At 58.0% G+C, this 25,279-nt stretch overlaps 2 protein-coding genes across 4 annotated transcripts in view; one reads left to right on the forward strand and one right to left on the reverse strand.

Moving 5' to 3' along the window:
* ASIC3 (acid sensing ion channel subunit 3) overlaps positions 1-15,838 on the forward strand; it is a 23,066-nt gene extending 7,228 nt beyond the window's left edge. The window contains exons 2-11 of one of the 2 annotated variants that reach the window (XM_081344957.1): positions 7,824-7,974; positions 8,313-8,440; positions 8,628-8,778; positions 10,403-10,459; positions 10,581-10,734; positions 12,455-12,546; positions 14,547-14,626; positions 14,892-14,963; positions 15,318-15,361; positions 15,515-15,838. In XM_081344957.1, the coding sequence (XP_081201083.1) occupies positions 7,824-7,974; positions 8,313-8,440; positions 8,628-8,778; positions 10,403-10,459; positions 10,581-10,734; positions 12,455-12,546; positions 14,547-14,626; positions 14,892-14,963; positions 15,318-15,361; positions 15,515-15,599 (1,014 nt within the window). In that variant the 3' untranslated portion in view covers positions 15,600-15,838. The remainder of the gene's footprint in view (positions 1-7,823; positions 7,975-8,312; positions 8,441-8,627; positions 8,779-10,402; positions 10,460-10,580; positions 10,735-12,454; positions 12,547-14,546; positions 14,627-14,891; positions 14,964-15,317; positions 15,362-15,514) is intronic. The other variant, XM_081344958.1, reaches the window with a different exon arrangement.
* A 240-nt stretch (positions 15,839-16,078) lies between these two features.
* Positions 16,079-21,082, reverse strand: CDK5 (cyclin dependent kinase 5). 2 transcript variants are annotated; one of them, XM_081343951.1, is made up of 12 exons: positions 20,924-21,082; positions 19,896-19,984; positions 19,544-19,611; positions 19,343-19,403; positions 18,329-18,385; positions 18,116-18,211; positions 17,480-17,554; positions 17,067-17,163; positions 16,889-16,958; positions 16,679-16,727; positions 16,472-16,552; positions 16,079-16,351 (listed from the first exon to the last, which is right to left on the reverse strand). In XM_081343951.1, the coding sequence occupies exons 1-12, from the start codon at positions 20,958-20,960 to the stop codon at positions 16,265-16,267; spliced, it is 867 nt and encodes a 288-aa protein (XP_081200077.1). In that variant the 5' UTR covers positions 20,961-21,082; the 3' UTR covers positions 16,079-16,264. The 2 variants fall into 2 exon arrangements, with proteins under 2 accessions (XP_081200077.1, XP_081200076.1); XM_081343950.1 differs by having other exon boundaries at positions 16,679-16,739.
* Between the last annotated feature and the right edge of the window lie 4,197 nt (positions 21,083-25,279).

A 25,279-nucleotide genomic window follows, 5' to 3' on the forward strand; every position in this document is an offset into this window, starting at 1 on the left:
TTCTTTCTTTCTTTCTTTCTTTCTTTCTTTCTTTCTTTCTTTCTTTCTTTCTTTCTTTCTTTCTTTTTCTTTCTTTCTTTCTTTCTCTCTTTCTTTCTTTCTCTTTTTCTTTCTCTCTTTCTTTCTTTTTTCTCTTTCTTTCTTTCTTTCTTTCTTTCTTTTTCTTTCTTTCTTTCTCTTTTTCTTTCTCTCTTTCTTTCTTTTTTCTTTCTTTCTTTCCTTCCTTCTTTCTTTCTTTCTTTCTTTCTTTCTTTCTTTTTCTTTCTTTCTTTCTTTCTTTCTCTCTTTCTTTCTTTCTCTTTTTCTTTCTCTCTTTCTTTCTTTTTTCTTTCTTTCTTTCTTTCTTTCTTTCTTTCTTTCTTTCTTTCTTTCTTTCTTTCTTTCTTTCTTTCTTTTCTACCGGGCCGTGGACCGGTAGTGGGCCGCAGCTCGCGGGCTGCGGAGCCCTGCATGAGCGGGCCCTGCACAATCCAACCAAAAGGGTCAAATAATCCCTCTCCTTGATATCTTCTTCGGCGTAGCACGCCGAGCGGCGGGTTGGACGAGAGTCCTCGCAACTCTGTTGCCGTGATCACTTAGGGCAGCGGCACCGCCGGCCCCTAAGTGGAGGGCGTTCGTCACTTCGCCCGTCCCGTTGGGACATGGGTGGTGGGCTGGCTGCTTTGTCATCAGTCTGGCACATCCAGTGCACAGCTGCAGGGATTTCTTGGCCAAGGCAGGACAGGAGACGTCCGCTCCCAGGTGCGTCCGCTCCCGCTGCAGCATGTAGAGCTCCTTGAGGTCTAGCGTGATGCCCTAGCCGCTCGGAAAAGTCTCTCCGGGAAGCAGAGGAGGTTTTCATCAGCAACATTTAAAACGTTTCCTCAGCTGAACTCGGGAAAAGTTCTCTCCCGCCACCGGGCGAGAACTGCGGGGGTGCCAGCGCCGTCCTTTGGCAAATAAGACCGGCTCCCTTCCGAACGGCTGCCCGGTGCCCAGCCGCATCTGGCATGGGTGTGCTGCGTCCTCCCGCAGGGCCTGGGATGGGAACCGCCGAAACGTTTCCCTCCTGGCTGCGGTGTGGCCCAGGTTGTCCACACACACACACACACACACACACACACGTCCTTTTGCCCAGCGCTGACACGCGAAGGCCTACGGAGCATCTCCGTCATCCAGATCCCGCTTTGTCCTTTTTTTCGCGAGGCAGATGGACTATCTCGTTTTTCTTTGAAGAGGTTTTCGCTTCTCATCCCGGAGGCTTCTTCAGCTTCTGACCGGATGGTGGTGGTGGTGGGGAAACGGGAGGATTTATCCTCCTTGCAGACCGCTGGTCATTTGCCTCCTTTTTTTGGAGAGGCGTTGAGGCCACCGGGAGATTGGTCTGAGTTATCGGGGTCCCCCGAGCGGTGCAAAGAGGGGGGTGGGGCCTTCTTGGACCTGCACCACCCGCGCAAAGGGAGCCGTACACCCGTGTCCACCCCGCGCTCAAATGGAGCTACATCCTGTCATGGCCATGCCTTCCATCATCATCATCATCATCAGTGCTTTTTTTGTAAAAGAAAAAGGTGCCGGAACTCACACATGTCATACAACCCGCCTTGCCTACCCTACAAGGTTCCATCCAAAAAAGGTGCCGGAACTCCGTTCTGAGCGTTCTATGAGAAAAAAAGCCCTGAAATAATAATAATAATAATAATAATAATAATAATAATAATAATAATAATAATAATAATAATAATAATGATAATGATAATAATAGGATGATGATGATGATGATGTTGGAAGGGACCTTAGAGGTCATCTAGTCCAACCCCCTGCTCAGGCAAGAAACCCTATCTCATTTCAGGCAAATGGCTGGCCAGTCTCTTCTTAAAAACTTCCAGTGTTGGAGCATTCACCGCTTCTGGAGGCAGGTGGTTCCACTGCTTAATTCTCAAGGTCCGTGCGCGGCCTGTCTCCTTGCTCTGACAGGGTCGCTGGCGGACGTGTTGATGCATTTCCCGGCGATCCGGAAAGCAAGGTGTGGGGGGCTCCTGGCCCAGCAGAACCCCTCTTGCCGGCCCTGGTGGGGGAGAGAGGGCGCCGGCTCGGTCAGTAAAGGGGAGCAGGAATCTCCCACAGACGACATTGAACCCCCTCACCCTTGGGCTCCGCCAGCGGAGCACTCACAGCTACGCCAGATCGACGCCAGCTTTGAGGGAGGCGTCCTTTGGTGCTCCTTGCCACTTCCCTTCCCTGGTTGCTCCCACCTGACCGGGGTGGGGGGGCATATCTGGATTACAGGCCAGGCCCCTCCCTCTGCCAGGACCGGCGTCGTGGGACTCCAGCTTTGACACACGATCCTCCCGGCGTGGCAGAGCGCTGTGGCAGCACTCGGCAGCCAAAAGCAGAGCGAGCCCACAGCGATGGGGTCTTCGGAGGCGGAGGCGGCCCCTGACCTGGTGGCTTTCGCCGGCAGGTGTACCTTGCACGGCATCCGCCACGTCTTCTCGGCGGGGCCCCTGACACCGCGCCGCACGGGCTGGGCTGTGGCTGTCCTGGCCACCCTGGGGATCGCCCTGTACGAGGCGGCTGAGCGGATTCGGCATTACGCCGAGTACAGCCACCTCACCGCGCTGGGCGAAGAAGGGAGCCGAGGGCTCGCCTTCCCGGCTGTCACCTTCTGCAACGTCAACCGGGTCCGGAGGTCCCGGCTGACCCCCAACGATCTGTACTGGGCGGGCCGAGAACTGCTGGGCGTGGAGCTGTCTGACTACGCAGCGTACGGCCGAGCCTTAGGCTGGCCCGACCCCGAGGCCTCCCGAGCTTTCCCCAGCCGGAGCTTCGACACCCGGGAATTTGTGATGCGTACCGGCCACGCCTTGGAGGAGATGCTGCTGGGATGCCGCTTCGGGAATCGGGCCTGTGGCACCAGGAACTTCAGCACCGTGAGTGCTCCTTGCTTCTGCTCCGGGGCCACCCTTTGGCTGCAGAGAAGCCCCCGCTCTTCTTCTGGCTTCCGTGCCTGAAGGTGACTGGAGCTTCTAGACCCAGGCCTGGCCCCTCTTTAGCCATGGGGAGGCACACTGCCGGGACGGGAAGTTCGCCATGAGACTCTTCTCAGACGGCCCGTGGCCCCTTCCTCTCCCCACGGCAGACGAGGGAGAATTCCCGACTTGGAAAAAGGGCTGGCTTGACTCAGACTGAACCGGGCCCTCCCCTTAGGAGCAGGTGCGGTGGCAGCCCGTTTTTGCACCCCGAGGTGTGGCGGTCTCCCATTTTTGCACCCTGCGGCACGGGGGCGTCCAATCTTTTGCTCACCGAGGCATGCGTCCCGTTTTTGCAGCTCGAGGTGCGGCAGTGCCCCGTTTTTGGACCCCAAGGTGCGATGGCAGCCTGTTTTTGCACCCCGAGGTGTGGCGGTGTCCCATTTTTGCACCCTACAGCACAGGGGCGTCCCGTTTTTTGCTCGCCGAGGCACGCGTCGTCCCGTTTTTGTACCTTGAGGTGCGGCAGCAGCCCGTTTTTGGACCCCAAGGTGCAATGGCAGCCCTTTTTTGCACCGCGAGGCGCAGTGTCCTGTTTTTGCGCCCCGCAGCTGCAGAGCTAGCACAAGTGGGGTGTGTGTGCACGCACTGGCCAGCTTGTCCTGTCACCCAGTGCTCAGCGGCTTACGGCCCACTATCGGGCCGTGGCCCACAGGTTGGGGACCCCTGTGGTAAGAGACCATTGGGTGGCTTCTGTGCTTTCCTGGTGCCAATTCCTTTGTTGGGGGGCAGGGCCCAGCATGCATAGGGGCGATGCCAGTCGCCTTCTCCAGGCTAGCTCTCAAAGAAGGGGGGCAGCTGCCCCGGCGAAGCTCAGCGCCCCGAACTGTGCGACTCTTCCCCAGCCCTCATCCTCTTCCAGCGCCGTGTTTCTCTGGATGCCGGGCGAAGTGGGTTGAGGGGAAAAAAGGGTCCCTAGGGGTGTCAAGAGATGGCGGCGGGGTTGGCTGGTGGCGGCGGTGGCAGCTTCCGGCCCTTCCTCCCTCTCTGCTCCCGAAGGGCGCTCCGGTTACACACCCCGGCACTGCATCAGCCGTATTGGGAGGCAGCGTACGCCGAGTGAGCGATATCTGAGCCCGACAGCAGAGACGCTGCCTCTTGGGTGCCTATCTCACGGCTGAGGGCTCTGCGTCAATTTGGGGGGGGCGGGTCTACACACGGGAGGGGGGGAAGGGGCGAGGAGGAGGAACCCTGAGGCCATCTAGCCTGGCCCTTCCCTGCCTTCTCTGTCAAGCGACCCGTGAGATTTTCGAGAGCTTCGTAGAGGGAGCCGCAGGAGCGCTGAAAACGCCCAGAGGCCAGAAACACCGGAACGCCTTCCCTGAATCTGCTAGCCAGGCACACCCCTTCACACACACACACACACACACAAGGAGGGAATCCATCAGGGCCCAGATGCAGGACTGGCCTTTTTACGTCTCCGCGGGCAACTTGACCTCCAGTTGCGTCCGCCGAACGCGGAGGGCGGAGGGCCTGACCACAAGGCAGCGTCTTGAAGAACAATTCTTTTAAAAGGGGGGGGTGTGTAAAACTGGATTCAGGAAACGACAGACCTATCAGCCTGACCTCAGTACCTGGGAAGATCCCGGGAAAAAGATAATCAAGCAAGGAATCGGCGAAACACCAAGAGGCGAACCAAGTCATTCCCCAAAGCCGACGTGGGGTTGTCAAAAAAACAGATCATGCCGGGTGACTCTTACTGCCTTCTTTGATAGAATACAGCCGGAAGGGACCTTGGAGGTCATCTAGTCCAACCCCCCTGCTAAAGCAGGAGACCCATGTTCTATTTCTATTTATTTCTATTTCTATTTATTTCTATTTCTATTTATTTCTATTTCTATTTATTTCTATTTCTATTTATTTCTATTTCTTAGTAGCAGTAGTAGTAGTAGTAGTAGTAGTAGTAGTAGTAGTAGTTGGAAGGGACCTTGGAGGTCATCTAGTCCAACCCCCTGCTCAAGCAAGAGAGCCATATTCTATTTCTATTATTTCTATTTAGTAGTAGTAGTAGTAGTAGTAGTAGTAGTAGTAGTAAGGGACCTTGGAGGTCATCTAGTCCAACTGCCTGCTCAAGTAGGAGAGCCATATTCTATTTCTATTTCTATTATTTCTATTTAATAGTAGTAGTAGTAGTAGTAGTTGGAAGGGACCTTGGAGGTCATCTAGTCCAACCCCCTGCTCAAGCAGGAGAGCCATATTCTATTTCTATTATTTCTATTTAGTAGTAGTAGTTGGAAGGGACCGTGGAGATCATCTAGTCCAACCCCCTGCTCAAGCAAGAGACCCTTACAGAATAACAGAGTTGGGAGGGACCGTGGAGGTCATCTAGTCCAACCCCCTGCTTATTAGGGTTCTTTCCTTATTCTCCCGGCTGGGGCCTGGAGGGCACAAAGTTGGGCTTTACAGGGGAGCGTGCATCCTTTCCTGGTTTTCACACTAGCTGAGGACCCCGCGGTCGTGGGTCCGAACGCGGCAACCGGCTCATCCTTCGTCCCGGCTTTCGCGACCAACCGAGACGCCAAACCCGAGCGGGGAGGCCGGGTTCGCTAAGCGGCCAGCCGGCTCGCTGAAGGACGGCAGGGGTTTTGCCTAAGCCCGGCGGCCAGTGCGGTCGTCGGACGGGGCTAAAACCCCACTGTCTCGCTTAGCGACGGAGAACGTTGGGCCCGGCTGCCCTCATCCGTCGAGTATTAGCGGTTGCTCCTCAGTCCTTGGTGGTTTTGATGGGGAGGGGGGAGGGGGCTTCAGGCAGGGAAGGGGCCGGTCAGTGGGGAGGGGGTCGGGGAGGGGGGGAGGACGCCAAAACAACGCAAATAAATAACAGGGATCCTCTGTGGATCCAGTTAACGTCCTCTGGACCCCTCTGCCCAGGGCGCGTAACGAAAGGGCCGGGGGTGGGGTGGGGTTTCAGAACTTGGAAGAGCATCGGAAGGAATTAAGCCCTGCGGGGTGGGGAGCAGAAGGGCACCCCCAAAGTCCATCGTCTCTCCCCAGGCACCTCTCCCTCTCTCCCCCTCTCTCTCTTTCCCCATCACCCGCTCGCTCTTGCCGTCTCTCTCTCTCTCTCCTCTCCGTCTCTGCCTCTCTTTCTCCCCCCCTCTCTCTCTATCCCTCTCTCTCCATCTCTTTCTCTCTCTGACTTCCCCTCTGTGTGTGTGTGTGTGTGTGTGTGTGTGTGTGTCCCTCTCCACCTCCCTCCCTCTCTCTCTCTCCCTTTCTCCCTCTCTCTCTCTATATATCCATCTTTCCCTCTTTCTCTTTCCCCATCACCCGCTCGCTCTTGCCCTCTCTCTCTCTCTCTCTCTCTCCTCCGTCTCTGCCTCTCTTTCCACCTCTCCCTCTTTCTCCCCCTCTCTCTCTGTATTCCTCTCTCTCCAACTCTCCCTCTTTCTCTCTGTATATATATATATATATATATATATATATATATATATATATATATATATATATATATATATATATCCCTCTCTCCACTCTTTCTCTCTCCAACTTCCTCTCTCTATAGATAGATAGACAGACAGACAGACACAGACAGATAACGGATGGATGGATAGATGGGTGGATAGAGATAGATAGATGATAGATAGATAGATAGATAACAGATGAATGGATAAATAGATAACGGATAGATAGATAGATAGATAGATAGATAGATAGATAGATGATAGATAGATAAATAGATAGATAGATAGATATATAGATAGATGATAGAGAGATAGAGACAGAGATAGACAAGACAGACATGATGGATGGATGGATAGACAGAGAGATAACGGATAGATGGATAAATAGACAGACAGATAACAGTTGGATGGATAGACAGACACAGACAGATGATGGATGGATAGATAGATAGATGATAGATTAGATAGATGATATACATAGATATACATCCAAGATAGATAGATGATAGATAGATAGATAGATAGATAGATAGATAGATAGATAGATAGATAGATAGATAGATAGATAGATAGGGGATGGAGAGAGAGAGAGAGAGAGAGAGAGAGATATGATATAGATTAGATAGATGATATACATATACATCCATGATGGATGGATAGATAGATAGACAGACAGACACAGACAGATAACGGACGGATGGATAGATAGAGAGAGAGAGAGAGAGAGAGAGAGAGAGAGAGAGAGAGAGATGATATAGATTAGATAGATGACATACATAGATATACATCCATGATAGATAGATAGATAGATAGATAGATAGATAGAGATAGAGATAGAGATAGATGATATACATATACATCCATGATGGATGGATAGATGGATAGATAGAGATAACGGATGGATGGATGGATAAATAGATAACAGTTGGATAGATAGATAGATAGATAGATAGATAGATAGATAGATAGATAGATATCTCCTTGTCTCTCTCCCTCTCCTACCTCCAGCTCTCCATTTTTTCTCTCCCCCCTCTCTATATATCCATCTTTCCCTCTCTCCATTTTTCTCTTTCCCCATCACTCCCTCTCTCTATATATATATATCTCCATCTTTCTCCCTCTGTCCTCTCTTCCCTCTCTCCTCTTCCCCGCCCCCTCCTCTCTCTCTAAATTGTGTGTGTGTGTGTGTGTATCTCCATCTCTTCCTCTCTCTCCATGTCTCTCCATCTTTCTCTTTGCCATCACTCCCTTTCTTATAATCTCTCTCCATCTCTCCCTCTCTCTCCTCTCCATCTCTCTTTCCCTCCCTCTCTCTTTCCCTCTCTCTCTCTCTCTCTCTCTCTCTCTCTCTCTCTCTCTCTCCCTACCTGGGTATGACTGTCTCTCCCTCTCCCCCCCTGCCCCCCCGCAGAGTTTCACCCGGCTGGGCAAGTGCTACACCTTCAACTCGGGGGCTGCCGGCTACGAGCTGCTGACCACGGTCAAGGGCGGGACGGGCAACGGCCTGGAGCTGATGCTAAACATCCAACAGGACGAGTACCTGCCCATCTGGGGGGACACCGGTCAGCGCTCCGCACCCCTCCCTCCCTCCTTCCCGAGATCCTCGTGGGCCTGCAGCCGAGAGGCTCCGGTCTGCCCGTCGGAGGGCGCCAGAGTAGGGCTGCCAATGCGGGCTGGGGGTGGTCTTCCTCCATCGCTCGGTAAACACCAGGGTCTCCGGGGAGGAGAGGGGCACGGCGGCTCGGGCGACGGCGGGCCCAGCATCCTCCTGGATGGAGAGCATCGGCAGCCGGCGGGGGGCCTGGGAGTAGCCAGGAGGGGCCGGGGAAGCGGGGAAGGGTCCCCTTGAGCCTCCCCCCTGACCGAGGATAACAACCCCCTCTCCCTCTCTGCCTCGCAGACGAGACCTCCTACGAAGCGGGCGTGAAGGTGCAGATCCACAGCCAGGGCGAGCCCCCGTCCATCGACCAGCTGGGCTTCGGAGTCGCCCCCGGCTTCCAGACCTTCGTCTCCTGCCAAGAGCAGAGGGTATTGCTTCGCTTGACGCCTCCGGTGGGATACGGCTGGTGGGGCATCCCTCCCAGCGGGACCAAATCACACACACACACCCGGAATCCGGAGCTTTGTGTGTGTGTGTGAGAGAGAGAGAGATCTGGGGACTCCCGGGGTCCCTTCTCCAGGGTGGGCTGACCCTCGCCCCGCTGTCGCCCCGCAGCTCTTCTACCTCCCGGCCCCCTGGGGGGACTGCCAGGCCAGCCCCACCGAGTCGGCGTTCTTCCCCAACTACAGCGCGGCTGCCTGCCGGATCGACTGCGAGACGCGCTACCTGGCTGAGAACTGCAACTGCCGCATGGTGCATATGCCAGGTCAGGTTGTGTGTGTGGGGGGGAGATGCCTGGTGTGTGTATGGGGGAGGGAGGGCTGAGCTCGGTCTATTCCCTTCTCGGGGCCTGGGAATCGAGCCGGAAAGGGACCTTGGAGGTTCTCTAGTCCGACCTACGGCCCAAGCAGTGGAGACGAGACAAGACGTCTCTTCCGGAAAACCTCCAGCCATGGAGGATCCCCGGCTTCATCTGGTGGCAAGCAGTTCCACTGGTTTGTCTTCTCGCCGTCGGGAAGTTTCTCTTGGATTCCAGGTTGCCTCTCACCTCGACGGGTTCCCACCCGTCGTTTCTCGTCCTGGTGCTTTGGAGAAGAGGCGGACTACCCCCTCCCCCTTTTCCTTGGGGGCGGCCCCTCAAATCCTGGAAGGCTGCTATCATGTCCCACCCCCACCCCCACCCCCCGCAGTCCGTCCTTTCTCCAAGGCCGGCCATTCCCAATTCCAGCAGCAACTGTCCTACGTATGTTTTTGTCTCCGGGCTCTTAGTTCATGGGCGTCACACTGCCAGCGCACGGGCCGGATGCCGAAAGGGCGCCCACCCGAGCTCCAGCAATGGAGGAAAAGTCGTGATACGAGAGAAAGAGAGAGAGAGGGAGGGAGAGGGAGGGGGAGAGGAGAGAGATGGAAGAGGTGGAGAGAGAAAGAGAGAGGGAGGGAGAAAGAGGGAGGTATAGAGAGAGGGAGAGGGAGAAAGATGGAGAGAGATGGAGAGAGATGGGCACAGAAAGAGAGAGAGGAAGTTGGAGAGAGAAAGAGAGAGGGAGGGAGAAAGAGGGAGGTATAGAGAGAGAGGGAGAGGGAGAGAGAAAGATGGAGAGAGATGGGCACAGAAAGAGAGAGAGAGGAAGTTGGAGAGAAAGAGGGAGGGAGAAAGAGGGAGGAATAGAGGGAGAGGGAGAGAGAAAGATGGAGAGAGCTGGAGAGATGGGCACAGAAAGAGAGAGAGGAAGTTGGAGAGAGAAAGAGAGGGAGGGAGAAAGGGAGGTATAGAGAGGGAGGGAGAAAGATGGAGAGAGCTGGAGAGAGATGGGCACAGAAAGAGAGAGAGGAAGATGGAGAGAGAAAGAGAGAGGGAGGGAGAAAGAGGGAGAGGGAGAAAGATGGTAAGAGAGGGAGTGATGGGGAACGAGAAAGATGGAGAGAAATGGAGAGACGGATATATAGAGAGAGGGGGGAAAGAGAGATGGAAGAGGTGGAGAGAGGAGAGGAGAAAGATGGATATAGATATATACTGCTCAAAAAAAAATAAAGGGAACACTTAAACAACACAATGTACTATATTTAATAGTAGGATGTCTTACTTTCTGTTCCCTTTATTTTTTTGAGCAGTATATATATATATTGTAATTGGGTTATATTTCAAGGTTAGTGTAATTATTTTAATTGTTTTTAATTTTTGTAACTTGTTGCATTGTTTTAAAAAAACCTTGTGAACCGCCCTGAGTCCTACGGGAGAAGGGCGGTATATAAGTTTAATAAAATAAAATAAATAAATAAATAAAATAAATATATAGAGAGGGGGGGGATCCGTTTCAGGGATCCGTCCACTAGGATTCTCGCCCCCGCCCCCCACTGATCTCTGCTCTTCCCCTCCCCCCCCCGGACAGGCAACGCCAACGTCTGCAGCCCGGAGCAGTACAAGGAATGTGCGGACCCCGCCCTGGGTGAGCCGGGACACACACACACACACCCCACACACACACAACCTCACCCTCCGGGGACGGGGAGGGTGTGGAGGTGGGTGCCTGTGGTGAGCAACGTGGCCTTCCCCCCGCTTTGCTCCAGAGTTCTTGGTGGAGAAGGATGACGGCTTCTGCTCCTGCCAGATGCCTTGCGAGGCGGTGCGCTACAGCAAGGAGCTCTCCGTGGTCAAGATCCCTAGCAAGGCCTCGGCGAAGTATCTCGCGAGGAAGTACAATCGGAGCGAGCAGTACATTGCGTGAGTGGCCCCCGCCCTGCATGCCCACGCGCCGGGGGGAGGGGCGACATGGGCCCCACACCCGTCACCCCTGTGGCTATCCTGCCATGGACCCGCTCAGCCCACCGGGCTGCACTGACCAAAGAGAAACCCGCTACGGCAGGGGGTCCCCAACCTCTGGGCTGCAGCCCACTACTACCGGGCCGAAAAGCCCATCGGAACCGGGATGCAGAAGTGCGCGTCTTCGCTTACGCTGGCAGCGGGAAAGCGCCCGGGCGCGCCTGCCGCTCACGCGAATGCAGCCGCACACCCGTGCCTGCTCCTTGCGCGAATGCAGCTGCACATACGGGCCTGCCGCTCGCGCACACGGAGCTGGACATCTACGTCCACCCCTCGCCCAAATCGAGCTGCAGACACGTGCCTGCCGCTCGGACCAGTGGAGCTGCACACACACGTCCACCACTCCCTCAAAGCTGCGCCCACCTGCCTGCCGCTCGCGCAAAAGCAGCTGCGCATGTGTGCTCACCTCTGGCGCAAAGGGAGCTGCGTGCGGAAATGCAGCTGCACACGCATGGCTGCTGCTCGTACGACTGCAGCTGCAGGCACGTGCCTGCCGCTCGCACAAGTGGAGATGCAGCAGTCGCTCAAACGGAGCTGCACACACAAACGTCCAGCCCTCGCTCAAAGGCAGCTCCAGATGTGTCCACCCTTCGCTCAAATGGAGCTGCACACACACACGTCCACCTCTCGCTCAAAGGCAGCTCCAGATGTGTCCACCCCTCGCTCAAATGGAGCTACACACACATGCCTGCCACTCGCGCGAATGGTGCGGCACACCCACGTCCACCCCTCGCGCGAATGGAGCTGCACACACATGCCTGCTGCTCGCGCGAATGGAGCGGCCTGCCCACGTCCACCCCTCGCGCGAATGGAGCTGCACACACATGCCTGCTGCTCGCGCGAATGGAGCGACCCGCCCACGTCCACCCCTCGCGCGAATGGAGCTGCACACACATGCCTGCCGCTCGCGTGAATGGTGCGGCACACCCACGTCCACCTGTCGTGCAAATGGAGCTGCACACACATGCCTGCCGCTCACGCGAATGGAGCGACCCGCCCACGTCCACCCCTCGCACGAATGGAGCTGCACACACATGCCTGCTGCTCGCGCGAATGGAGCGACCCGCCCACGTCCACCCCTCGCGCGAATGGAGCTGCACACACATGCCTGCTGCTCGCGCGAATGGAGCGGCCTGCCCACGTCCACCCCTCGCGCAAATGGAGCGGCACACACATGCCTGCCACTCGCGCGAATGGAGCAGCCCACCCACGTCCACCCCTCGCGCGAATGGAGCTGCACACACATGCCTGCCGCTGGCGCGAATGGAGCGGCCCACCCACGTCCACCCCTCGCGCGAATGGAGCTGCACACACATGCCTGCCGCTGGCGCGAATGGAGCGGCCCACCCACGTCCACCCCTCGCGCGAATGGAGCGGCACACACATGCCTGTCGCTGGCGCGAATGGAGCGGCCCACCCACGTCCACCCCTCGCGCGAATGGAGCAGCGGGTGCCTGCTGCTCGCGTGAATCCGTCCGCTCTTTCCCACCCACCCTCCACCACCACCCCCGGTCCGCAAGCCGGAGAGGTTGGGGAAAGTCTGCCAGTACAGCGCAGAAGGACCGGCGTGGGTGCCCGCTGCCCTCCGTCGACGCCCCAGGTGACCCTCCGGTCCCCACAGGGAGAACCTACTGGTGCTGGACATCTTCTTCGAGGCCCTGAACTACGAGACCATCGAGCAGAAGAAGGCCTACGAGGTGGCCAGCCTGCTGGGTGAGTGAGCGGCCCGGGAGAGCCGGGGCATCGGGACGGGGAGCTGGGCCGCCACTGTCCGCCTTTGGAGCAGGGTGTGTGTGTGTGTCTTGAACCCGTGGCGGGCCGAGCCGATGCGCAGGACCCCGCGGGTCTCCCTCCTGGCGGGTGTTGGCCCCTAGGGTCTCGGCCAGCCCCTTCCCCGGTTCTCCTCCTCCTCCTGTCGGCTTGGAGGGAGGCTGTGTTCCTGCCTTGCCGGAGGGGGGGTTCCAAAGCCTTTGCCCCCCACCACCATTATCTCATGCCCCTGCGGGTTCTGACCCACCTCCATCTGGACGCAGAAATGACCTTCGGCTTCAGTTTCTCCGGGCAGTTCAATCAAGGGTGGGATCATCCATTTCCCCACCCACCCAATCCTGAAAGATTGGATGCGCGGATGGCGTTGCCTAGTTGGGTTGCAAAAGGTCTGCAAGGAAAACACGGGGCGCAGAGAGCAGCGAGGGCCCCACAGTCCTCCTCCTCCTCCTCCTCCTCCTCCTCCCTAGCACTGATGAGGTTCCCTAGTTGGGTCCTGAGACGTCTGCCAGCTCAGAGAGCACCAACGACCCCACAATCCTTTCTTTCTTTCTTTCTTTCTTTCTTTCTGTCTTTCTTTCTGTCTTTCTTTCTTTCTGTCTTTCTGTCTGTCTTTCTTTCTTTCTTTCTTTTTCTTTTCTTTCTCCTTCTCCTCCTCTTCCTCCTCCTCCCTTCCTCCACCTCCGCAAACCCCCCTCCCTTCTTACACTGATGAGGTTCCCTAGTTGGGTCATGAAACGTCTGCCAGCTCAGAGAGCACCAAGGACCCCACAATCCTTTTTCTTTCTTTCTTTCTTTCTTTCTTTCTTTCTTTCTTTCTTTCTTTCTTTCTTTCTTTCTTTCTTTCTTTCTTTCTTTCCTCTTTCTTCTCTTTCTTTCTTTCTTTTTCTTTCTTTCTCTTTTTTTCTTTTTCTTTCTCTTTTTTCCTTCCTTTCTCTCTTTCTTTTTTCTTTCTCTTCTTCTTCTCTTCCTTCTCCTCCTGCATCTCCGCAAAGCCCCCCTCCCTTCTTACACTGATCATGTTCCCTAGTTGGGTCACGAGACGTCTCCAAGGAAACCACCCAGCTCAGAGAGCACCAGGGACCCCCCAGTCCAATCTTTCTTTCTTTCTTTCTTTCTTTCTTTCTTTTTCTTTCTTTCTTTCTTCTTTCTTTCTTTCTTTCTTTCTTTCTTTCTTTCTTCTTTCTTTCTTCTTTCTTTCTTTCTTTTTCTTTCTCTTCTTTTCTTTCTCTTTTTTTCTTTCTCTTTCTCTTTCTTTATTTCTTTTTCTCTTCCTTCCTCTTTTTCTTTCTCTTCTTCTCTTCCTCCTCCTGCACCTCCACACACACATCCCCCTCCCTTCTTGCACTGATCATGTTCCCTAGTTGGGTTGTGAAACGTCTCCAAGGAAAACCACCCAGCTCAGAGACCCCCAAGGACCCCACCATACACCACCATCTGGCCAAAGAGGCAGGGGGAGCCACGGCCGGCACCCCAGGAAGCGCTTCCAAGGCAGGGGCTGCTTTCACCCTGCAAAACTAACCCCCCGCTCCCCTCAAAGCTCCATCTTAACAATTTGGAGGCTACATTCCGCACGTGGGCAGCCGGCGGGGAAATTGAGGCCTGGGCTTGGCGCATCCTTGACCACCCCCCCCCCCACATCCAGAAGGCCGGGCCGGAGACTGGAGCATTAATGCAGGGGTCTCCAATCCCCGAGCTGCGAGCCGCGGCGCACCAGCCGCACAGAGAAGCCCCGTCCGCGGGATGCGGGCAGCACAGAAAAAACCGTGCGCCCTCCGGTCTACGGGAAAGCCTGTCTCCGCCGAACCAGTCCCCGGTGCCCGAAAGGTTGGGGGGGGAACCTCTGGATTGATGGATGCCCCCTGAATGTTGGCGGGAGGGTGAGTGCCGCCGGCGCCCAGGGAAGGGCGCCGGCGCTCTTGACGGCGCCCGCTTTGCCCTTGCAGGGGACATTGGGGGCCAAATGGGCCTGTTCATCGGGGCCAGCCTGCTCACCCTGCTGGAGATCTTTGATTATCTGTACGAGGTAAGTGGCACCAGGGTAGGAGCGGCGTGGCCCACTTCCCGACGCCCGAAAAACAGCGGGGATGCCAGGCGGAGGTGCCAAGCGCCTTCTCGTTCCGGCTCCCTTCTTCCTCCCCCGCCCGGAAACGAAGTAGGGGGCTGAGGATCTGGTCCCACCTGCTCCGGGATGGGCTTTGGGGTCCTCTGTGCCCGCTTCAGCCTGGCTCTGTGTCGCCCCCCCCCCACCCGCACGGCTTCTGCTAGCCCTTTCGCCTCTTCCTGGGCAGGTGCTGCGCGACAAGCTGTCCAGTTACTACCAGGGCCGGAAGGAGGCCCAGCACAGCAACAGCGACAACCTGGTAGGTGGCACACACACACACACACACACTCAACCTAGCCCCTGAGACCCCCCCTCCCTCCTGAAAACCAGCAGGGAGCTTGAGACCCAATTGGGGGGTGTCCTTAAGAGAGACCCAGCAGCAGTAAGGAGGTTTGGGGGGGCAGCATCCATGACGTTACGTACGTGCTCCGAAACACCCTTGCCCATTTTTTTCACCGCCTGTGTCCTCTGGCGTCTCCCCCCCTGCCAGGGTCTCACCTCATTGCCGTTTCTCCGCCCCACCCCTCTTTCTCTCCCCCCCTCCCCGCTTTCACCCCGTCACCACCCCTCTTCTCTCCCTTCCCGCTTCCATTTGGCATCCCACCTGCGCCAGGAGTATGTGGACCTCCCCCGCGGCCAGCTGTCCCCTCCACCCAGGTAGCGGTCTCACCCCCTCCCTCCCTCTCTCTCCTGGTCCCCCACCCCGGAGGGAGGGGGTGGACCGAAGGCCAGGGGGGAGGGCACTGTGAGCCCTGCCCGCCCATCTCCACCCCTAACGCCCCTCTTTTTCCATCTCTGCCCCCACCGCAGAGCGCCTGCCATCCGCTGCGCGGCCACTCGGACAGCATCGTGGTCGGCTACCCCACGAGCGGGCTACCTCGTCACGCCGCTCTGACCAGCTTCGAGGAGTTCGCCTGCTGAAGACACACCACACACACCACACACACACACACACAACCGCCTACCCGGGGACGGATCCCCTGGCCGACTCCGGGACAGCCGCCCCGACAACCTGGCGAGCCCGTCTAGCACTCGCGGAGATAAAGGCTGGACTACGGCGTTCCACGGCAGCCTCGGAGGCCCCCTCCCCAATACCTTTACTGCTGCTGTATCCGTCTGTCATTAAAGGGTCTACTTGGGAACAGAGCGTGTGCTTGTCCGAAAGACTTTGCGGGGGGGGGAGCGGCGTTAAATGGGGCGGGGGGAGCTCTAGGAAGAGAAGGAGCGAGTTGATGGGGGGGCATGGTTTGTGGGGATCCCTGCTTCCCCCCTTGCAATTCAGGCCCAACGGGGGAGAAGGGGGAGCGAGGAAGGAGAGAAGAGCCCCCCCTTTTGTCGCAGGTGAGGAAAAAAAGCACAGGAAAGACAACGAGAGACCCAAGCAACTTTTATGGAACGGGCAGCTGGTCACACCGACGACGACAAAGTCACAGCTGGTCCCGGAAAAAAAGAAGGATTTGGCCCCGGGCTGCCCTGGGAAGGGTTGGAGAGGGAGGGAGGGGAGGGGCCAGGCGGGCCCCCCTCCTCCCACAGCGCCCCGCCGCCGCGTCGGGTGGACCCTCAGGGGGGGCAGAAGTCCGTGAAGTAGGGGTGCTGCAGAGCGTCTTCGGCCGAGATCCGGTGCATCGGGTTGCATTTCAACAGGTTCTGCCAAGGGAAGGAGAGCCGGGACCCTCAAAACGGGCAGGGTGTGTGTGTGTGCGCGCCCTGGGGGGGCGGGTGGAGGGAAGGGCCGAGCAGCCGGGGAGGGGGAGGGCAACAACTCACCTGCAAAAGGTCCCGTCCGGTTGTGTTCAACTTCGGCACCACGTTGACCAGCGAAGTCGTGGCGGGGTACATGGGGTAGGGCTGAGAAGGAGTGGGCCAAGCGAGGGGTCAGAGGTCAGCCGAAGCGCCCCCCCACTCCCGGCACTGCCCCACGTCTCCCCCCCTGTGGGCGGGGGGGTTGGTGGGTGGTGGGAAAAACCTCCTGACCTTATAATCGGGGAGTTTCGACATGCCCGGCCACTGCTCTTCGGTGGGGGTGCCCAGCAGCGTGGAGGAGTAAAGGATCGGGCAGAGTCTTCGCCTGTCCCGCCCCACCCCCTTGCGCCCCCCTCCCAACTGTACTGTTTCCCCCCCCAAGCCCTCCCCTCCTGGCACCACCGTTTTGCCCCCCCCCCCTCTCCCCAGCCGCAAGGATATCGGAAGATGCGCTTCAGCTGGTCGTCCACATCGTTGCCCGGAAACAGGGGGCGTCCGGCGTTGGCCAGCTCTGGAGAGGGAGGGGGAAAGAGTCCGAGCCCCCAAAAAACAGACGGACGCCCCCCCTTTACACGCACACACACACACACATGCATGCACACACACACACCAGCCTCACCTGCAAAAATGCAGCCGGCCGACCACATGTCAATGGAGGTGGAGTACAGTTTGGCCCCGAAAAGCACGTCGGGGGGACGGTACCAGAGGGTCACCACCTGGGAGGAGACATCCCCGCCCCACCCCAAACCGGGCCGTGGGGGGGGCTGGAGGTCAAGAGAGCAGCAGAAACCCCCCCTTTTTTTCCCCTCCCAACTTGGGGCAGAGAACAGAGTCCCCCCCCCGCCCGCCAAGAACGATACTGCTGCGCGGAGGGCAGGAACGGACGGTTCCATGGTTCCCTGTTCTGGGTGGGCATCTTGGCGGGAGGAAGCGGGCCAGCCTGCGGGGTGGGGCTGGAGGGGGGGGGTTGCCTTGGTGTGGGGTGCAGAGAAGGGATGCCCACCCCTCTTCTCGGCCGGGGGCTTTGCTCACCTCTGCCGAATAACAGCGTACCGGGATGCCGAAAGCCCGCGCCAGTCCGAAGTCTGCCAGCTTCAGCTCCCCATTCTGCCCCACCCCCAAAAAACAAGACAGGCGGTCAGGAAGGGAAGAAGCTACCGGGGGGGGGCACACAGCGGGGGGGGCTCCTTCTGGCTCACCGTCGGGGAGGAACGACATTCCACCTCCCCCCCAGAGCCGAGCAATTTGGGCAAGCGGGAGAAGCGTCGGCACGAGGCCGGCGCACCCCGGGTGCTTTTCTGCCCCATTTTTGCGGGGTTCCCGCCCGGAAGAGCATCGGGGTCCCCAGACCGGGCTGGAGGGGGGAGTGGAGAAGCAGAGGGAGGTGGGTAAAAAACCTCCAGACTTGGGTGCTAATTCTGCCGCCACCACCACCACCACCCTTCCCGGCACCCAGCTGCAGAGCCGGGCTCCCGCACCGGCGGTATCATTTGCCCATATAACGCAGCCGATACCAGCCGCGCATGCATCTGGGGCCCGGGAGAGGGGCCCGTCCCGCCGTCTGAGCGGGTCCACCTGGCGCTTTCTTTCTTCACCGGAGCTGGAAGGGGGAGGAGGAGACACAAAGGAGACACACACACAGACACACACACACACCCTTGGACTCACCCGGTTGATGAGCAGGTTTTGAGGCTTCAGGTCGCGGTGCAAGACGTTGCGGCTGTGGCAGAAGCCCAGGCCTTTTAACAGCTGGTACATGAAGGACTGCAGGGGGGGGGCAGAGGTTTGTGGGGGGGGCGGCGTGCCCGTGAGCCAGCCTGCCAATCGCCTGCTGCCCCGCGAAAGCCGAAGCGTGCCATCCCGGACGATCCCCCGTCTCACCTTCACAATCTCGGCGTCCAGGTCGCCGTTGCAGCTGTCGAAATACTTCTTCAGGTCCTGTGGGTGGGGGGGCAGGGTCAGCGGAGGGAGGGGTGTAGCAGCCCCCCCCAGACTTCTGGGGGGGGGGCAAAATCTCCCCACTTCCGCTCCCCTCCCCCATTTCAAGTAGCCCCAGCAAGGATCGCAGGAGGTTGAAGGGCGAGAAAAGGGGAGAGGCGAAAGGGCAGAATTTAGCGGGGGGGGGGGTGTTCACAAGGGTCCAGTTCCTTCCCCCCCCCTCCGTGCGGGATAGGAAGAGGGAGGACAAGTACAGGAAATCCTCGCCCGGCAACCGTTTCGCTTAGCGACCGTTCCGAGTCGCAAAAGCGACTTGCGGCCGTTTTTCGGAGCTGCTACTTTCGTGGTCTCGGGCTCGAAATCCAGCGGTTCCATTTTACGACCACGGCCGTCTCCCGAGGTCCCACGATTTTCCCCCGCCACACCCCCCTTTTTTGGGGGGGTCGACTTGTCTGACCGGCAAGAAGCCAGGCTTGCTGAACGACCGGGGGGGCTAACTTAGCGATCGCAGGGATTCCCTTAACAAGGCGGTCGAGAAAGGCCACCAAATGGGGCAAAGCCCGCTTTGCACACGTCTCGCTTAGCGAGGTGGTGGTGAAGTTGAGGACTACCCGCATGGTGGCTCTCGACGGCCCCCTCCCCATTATCACGCCCCCTCCCCCTTTCCACCGGGGGTGGGAGGCCATGATCCAGCGGGGGGGGGGACAAACAGCCTCCCCAGGGCCCTTGAGCCTGGGACGGCCAGGGGGATGCCGGACAGTGGGGAGGGCGGGGGGGCACGGGGGGGGGGAAATTGGGGGCACCAACTGCGGAGTGGGGAGGGGGGGCCTCTTATGGCCCGCCCCCAGCCAGAGAACACTGGCTTCCAGCCCGCCAATCTGGGCCAGAAGGGAGACTCGGGCACCTCTGCTCGCGCCCCCGGAAAATTGAGGGCGGGACCCGCTTTGGTTGCCTTACTTGGTCGCAGAACTCAAAGACCAGCGTCAGCTTCTTGTCGCTGTGCAGGACGTCGTGCAACCTGAAAGGGGAAGGGAGGGGTGAAAACAGTCTGGGCGAGGGGGGGTCTTCCCCGGCAATCACCCCACCTCCCCCAAAGGAGGGGGGGACCCCATAAAGCCCCCTCCTCCTTCGCCCCACCCCCGGTTCCCGGAGACTGACCGCACAATGTTCTTGTGCTTCAGCTCTTTCAGCAGGCAGATCTCCCGCAGGGCCGAGCTGGGGACCCCCTAAAAAAGAGAGAGGGAGGGAGGGAGTGGGGGTGAGAAGCGGGGAGGGGGCTGCCCCCCTCCCCTTTGGAAGGACGGGACCCCCAAATCCCTCCGGGACGCAGCTGAAGGGTGGAAGGAGACGGGTTGGGGGTGAGCATCCTGCGCAGCCCCCCTCGCACTGGGAAAGTGTGGGGGGTCGACCACCGCAGAAGCAGGAGACCCCCTGCCCCCCCGGGGCTCTCTTTCCTCCCTCGCATCCCCTCCCCTCCCTCACCCCGGGAAAGGGTGGGGTGGGGGCTCACCTCGTCGTCGTCATCCAGTCGGACCCGTTTGAGGGCCACGATCTCGTGGGTCTCCCGATTCTTGGCTTTGAAGACGGTCCCGTAGGTGCCTGGGGGAGGGGAGGGGAGGGGAGGGGGGAAAGCACGGCTCAAGAGAGACCCCCGAAGCCCCCCACCCTGCCGGAGGGAGGGGGGCCCCGGCCTCCTCGCCCCCTCCCTTCCCCTGCAGCCTCTCCGCCTTTGCGCTAGGCAGGGGGGCCCCCACGGGTGGAATTGAGGGGGTCTCCCTCCGGGCTGGGAATCCCACCCCCAACCAAGCCCCCCCGAACCCCCCCAGCCCTAGCCCCCCACCCCGTGATAGGGAGGGGGGATGGCCTCCTGGCCCCCTCCCACTGTATCCCCTCCTCCGGGCTAGGAAGAGGGCGCCCACGGGTGGTGGGGGTCTCCCTCCGGGCTGGGCATCCCACCCCCAACCAAGCCCCCCCAGAACACCCTCCCAGCCCTAGCCCCCCCACCCCGTGATAGGGAGGGGGGGCTGGCCTCCTTCGCCCCCTCCCTTCCCCTGCTGCCTCTTCTCTGGGCTAGGCAGGGGGGCGCCCACGGGTGGGTTTGGGGGAGGTGTCTCCAACCAAGCCCCCCCCAGAATCCCCACCCACCATTAACCCCCCACTCAGCCCTAGCCCCCCACCTCGCGGCGGGGAATGGGGAGGGGTGGCCTCCTTCGCCCCCTCCCCTGCATCCTCTCCTCCGCGCTAAGCGGGGGGGGGGCGCCCCCGGGTGGGGTTGGGGAGGGGTCTCCAACCAAGCCCCCCCCACAGAATCCCCACCCACCATTAACCCCCAGCCCTAGCCCCCCCCAGCCCGCGACAGGGAGGGGGGGCTGGCCTCCTGGCCCCCTCCCTTCCCCTGCATCCTCTCCTCCGGGCTAGGCGGGGGGGCGGCCACGGGTGGGGTTGAGTGTGTGTGTGTGGGGGGGTCTCCCTCCGGGCTGGGCATCCCACCCTCACCCCCCCAAGCCCCCCCTCCCCCTCGCAGGGACGCCCACCCACCCTCTCCGATCTTCTCCAGCTTCTCGTATTTCTGCATGGCGGGGGCTCCGGCCGCCGACGCTTCCCCGCCCCCCCCCCCCAGCCCGGCTCGGCTCGGCTCGGCTCGGCCGACCCTCCTCCTCCTCCTCCTCCCTCGCTTTTGCCTGCTTCCCCGGCGCAGTCCAGCCGATGGGGACTGCAACTCCCGGCATGCCTCGCTTTCCCCGGCGCAGCCGCCCTGCCCCGGCCCGCCTCCCGCCGAAAGACTACGGCTCCCGGCAGGCCTGGCGGCTCTTCGCGCAGAATCGGGGAATGGGAGGGGGGGAGAGGCGGGAGGGACCGCGGAGGGCGTCTAGTCCAGCCCCCCCCGGCCCGAGCAGGAGACCCTTACGGAATCGTAGCGTAACAAGCTGGAAGGGACCTCGGAGGTCATCTAGTCCAGCCCCCTGCTCGGACAGGAGAACCTTTTAGAGAACCTTAGAAGGATAGAGCTGGAAGGGACCTCGGAGGTCATCTAGTCCGACCCCCTGCTCGAGCAGAAGACCCTTACAGAACCTTAGAAGGATAGAGCTGGAAGGGACCTCGGAGGTCATCTAGTCCAGCCCCCTGCTCGGACAGGAGAACCTTTAGAGAACCTTAGAAGGATAGAGCTGGAAGGGAGCGCGGAGGTCATCTAGTCCGACCCCCTGCTCGAGCAGAAGACCCTTACAGAACCTTAGAAGGATAGAGCTGGAAGGGACCTCGGAGGTCATCTAGTCCAGCCCCCACCCGAGCAGGAGACCCTTCCAGAATCATTAGAAGGACGGACTTGGAAGTGACCTCAGAGGTCATCTAGTCCAGCCCCCTGCTCGGACAGGAGAACCTTTAGAGAACCTTAGAAGGATAGAGCTGGAAGGGACCGCGGAGGTCGTCTAGTCCAGCCCTCTGCCCGAGCAGGAGACCCCTACAGAATCATAGCGTAACAGAGTTGGAAGGGATCTTAGAGGTCATCTAGTCCGACCCCCTGCTCAAGTATGAAACTCTTACAGAATCACAGAGTTGGAAGCGACCTTAGTGCTCATCTAGTCCAACTTCCTGCTCAAGCAGGAGACCCTTACAGAATCATAGAAGGGCAGACTTGGAAGGGACCTCAGAGGTCATCTAGTCCAGCCCCCACCCGCCTGAGCAGGAGACCCTTCCAGAATCATTAGAAGGACAGACTTGGAAGGGACCTCAGAGGTCATCTACTCCAGCCCCCACCCAAGCAGGAGACCCTTACAGAATCATAGCGTAACAGAGTTGGAAGGGATCTTAGAGGTCATCTAGTCCGACCCCCTGCTCAAGTATGAAACTTACAGAATCACAGAGTTGGAAGCGACCTTAGTGCTCATCTACTCCAACTTCCTGCTCAAGCAGGAGACCCTTCCAGAATCATTAGAAGGGCAGACTTGGAAGGGACCTCAGAGGTCGTCTAGTCCAGCCCTCTGCCCGAGCAGGAGACCCCTACAGAATCATAGCGTAACAGAGTTGGAAGGGATCTTAGAGGTCATCTAGTCCGACCCCCTGCTCAAGTATGAAACTCTTACAGAATCACAGAGTTGGAAGCGACCTTAGTGCTCATCTAGTCCAACTTCCTGCTCAAGCAGGAGACCCTTACAGAATCATAGAAGGGCAGACTTGGAAGGGACCTCAGAGGTCATCTAGTCCAGCCCCCACCCGCCTGAGCAGGAGACCCTTCCAGAATCATTAGAAGGACAGACTTGGAAGGGACCTCAGAGGTCATCTACTCCAGCCCCCACCCAAGCAGGAGACCCTTACAGAATCATAGCGTAACAGAGTTGGAAGGGATCTTAGAGGTCATCTAGTCCGACCCCCTGCTCAAGTATGAAACTTACAGAATCACAGAGTTGGAAGCGACCTTAGTGCTCATCTACTCCAACTTCCTGCTCAAGCAGGAGACCCTTCCAGAATCATTAGAAGGGCAGACTTGGAAGGGACCTCAGAGGTCATCTAGTCCAGCCCCCACCCAAGCAGGAGACCCTTACAGAATCATAGCGTAACAGAGTTGGAAGGGATCTTAGAGGTCATCTAGTCCGACCCCCTGCTCAAGTATGAAACTTACAGAATCACAGAGTTGGAAGCAACCTTAGTGCTCATCTACTCCAACTTCCTGCTCAAGCAGGAGACCCTTCCAGAATCATTAGAAGGGCAGACTTGGAAGGGACCTCAGAGGTCATCTAGTCCAGCCCCCACCCAAGCAGGAGACCCTTACAGAATCATAGCGTAACAGAGTTGGAAGGGATCTTAGAGGTCATCTAGTCCGACCCCCTGCTCAAGTATGAAACTTACAGAATCACAGAGTTGGAAGCAACCTTAGTGCTCATCTACTCCAACTTCCTGCTCAAGCAGGAGACCCTTCCAGAATCATTAGAAGGGCAGACTTGGAAGGGACCTCAGAGGTCATCTAGTCCAGCCCCCACCCAAGCAGGAGACCCTTACAGAATCATAGCGTAACAGAGTTGGAAGGGATCTTAGAGGTCATCTAGTCCGACCCCCTGCTCAAGTATGAAACTTACAGAATCACAGAGTTGGAAGCAACCTTAGTGCTCATCTACTCCAACTTCCTGCTCAAGCAGGAGACCCTTACAGAATCATAGAAGGGCAGACTTGGAAGGGACCTCAGAGGTCATCTAGTCCAGCCCCCACCCGCCTGAGCAGGAGACCCTTCCAGAATCATTAGAAGGACAGACTTGGAAGGGACCTCAGAGGTCATCTAGTCCAGCCCCCTGCCCGAGCAGGAGACCCTTCCAGAATCATGAAATGACAGTGACGGGCTTTTTCCTTAATGTCCTCCGGCTCCCTCCCTCTTTCGGTGAGGGGTCTGACTCTTGGTCCTCGATTTACAACAATTCATTCAGTGACTGTTCCTAGTGACAACAGCAGTGAAAAAGGATCTTCGGAGCGTTTTTCCCCCCACTTACGACCGTGGCAGCATCCTCAAAGTCACATGATCAAAATTCAGAGGCTTGGCAACCGGCTCATATTTACGAGGGTTGCACTGACTTGTGGACTTCAACTCCCAGAATTCCTCAGCCAGGATGCTCTAAGACAGGGGTCTTGCAAATGGGCCCTTTGTTGACTGGTGGACTTCAACTCCCAGAATTCCTCAGCCAGGATGCTCTAAGACAGGGGTCTTGCAAATGGGCCCTTTGGTGGCTTGCGGACTTCAACTCCCAGAATTCCTCAGCCAGGATGCTCTAAGACAGGGGTCTTGCAAATGGGCCCTTTGTTGGCTGGTGGACTTCAACTCCCAGAATTCCTCAGCCAGGATGCTCTAAGACAAGGGTCTTGCAAATGGGCCCTTTGTTGACTGGTGGACTTCAACTCCCAGAATTCCTCAGCCAGGATGCTCTAAGACGTCTGTGTGTGTGTGTGTGTGGTGTGGTGTGTTTGTGTGTGTGTCTGTGTGTGTGTGTGTGTGTGTTGCAAATGGACCTTTTGGTGGCTTGTGGACTTCAACTCCCAGCATTCCTTCAGCCAGCCTGCCTGGCTGAGGAATTCTGGGAGTTTGAAGTCCAGCCGTCACCCAAGGGCCCAGTTTGCAAGACCCCCTGATGCAAGCGACCTTAAATAATAATAATAATAATAATAATAATAATAATAATAATTAATAATAATAATAATAATAATAATAATAATAATAATAATAATAATAATAATAATAATTTAATTTTTATACCGCCCTTCTCCCGAAGGACTCAGGGCGGTGTACAGGGCAATACAATAAAATACAATATATAAAAGTTAAAAAATATATTAAATACTACAGCCCCAATTCAAGAAATCCCAGGCTGGCTGGCGGTCGTAGGTCGAGGACTCCCTCACTTTCCCAGGCGGGGCGGGGCCTCCTCCACCGCGGGGGCGGGCTTGGCCCGGGGTGGGGGGGGGGTTGCACGTGGCGAAGGCTGGGCTCCGCCGCGCATGCGCGCCAGACCAGACAGGCAGCCAAGGGTCCCCGGACCGGAGTGGCGGGGCTGGCTGCGCTCGATCGCTGCTGTTGCTGCTGCTGCTGCCGCTCCGGGTGAGTGACGGTCGCGGGAGCGAGGACTTGGCGGGGGGGGCCGATCGGGGGGCCTGCCAGGGATGCGGGTTAGGGGCAGAGGGGGTAGCCCCCCCCACACACTCCTCCTGCCGCTTGCATTGGGGGCCCTCCCCCTCCCGAGCCTTGGCTCGGAGATGCGCGCTCCGCAGTTGCGACCCCGGGACGCGGATCGCTTGCAGCCCCCCCATTCCTTTCCTCCCCTCCGGGACTTTTTGGAAGGGGGGAGAGAGGGCGGGTTGTGGGGAGGTGAAAGGGGGGGGGTGGTCAGCCCGGGCTGCCTGTGCTTCCCCCCCCCC

The sequence above is a fragment of the Vipera berus genome (assembly GCF_964194415.1).
Source record: "Vipera berus genome assembly, chromosome: Z".
NCBI classification, from domain to species: domain Eukaryota; kingdom Metazoa; phylum Chordata; class Lepidosauria; order Squamata; family Viperidae; genus Vipera; species Vipera berus.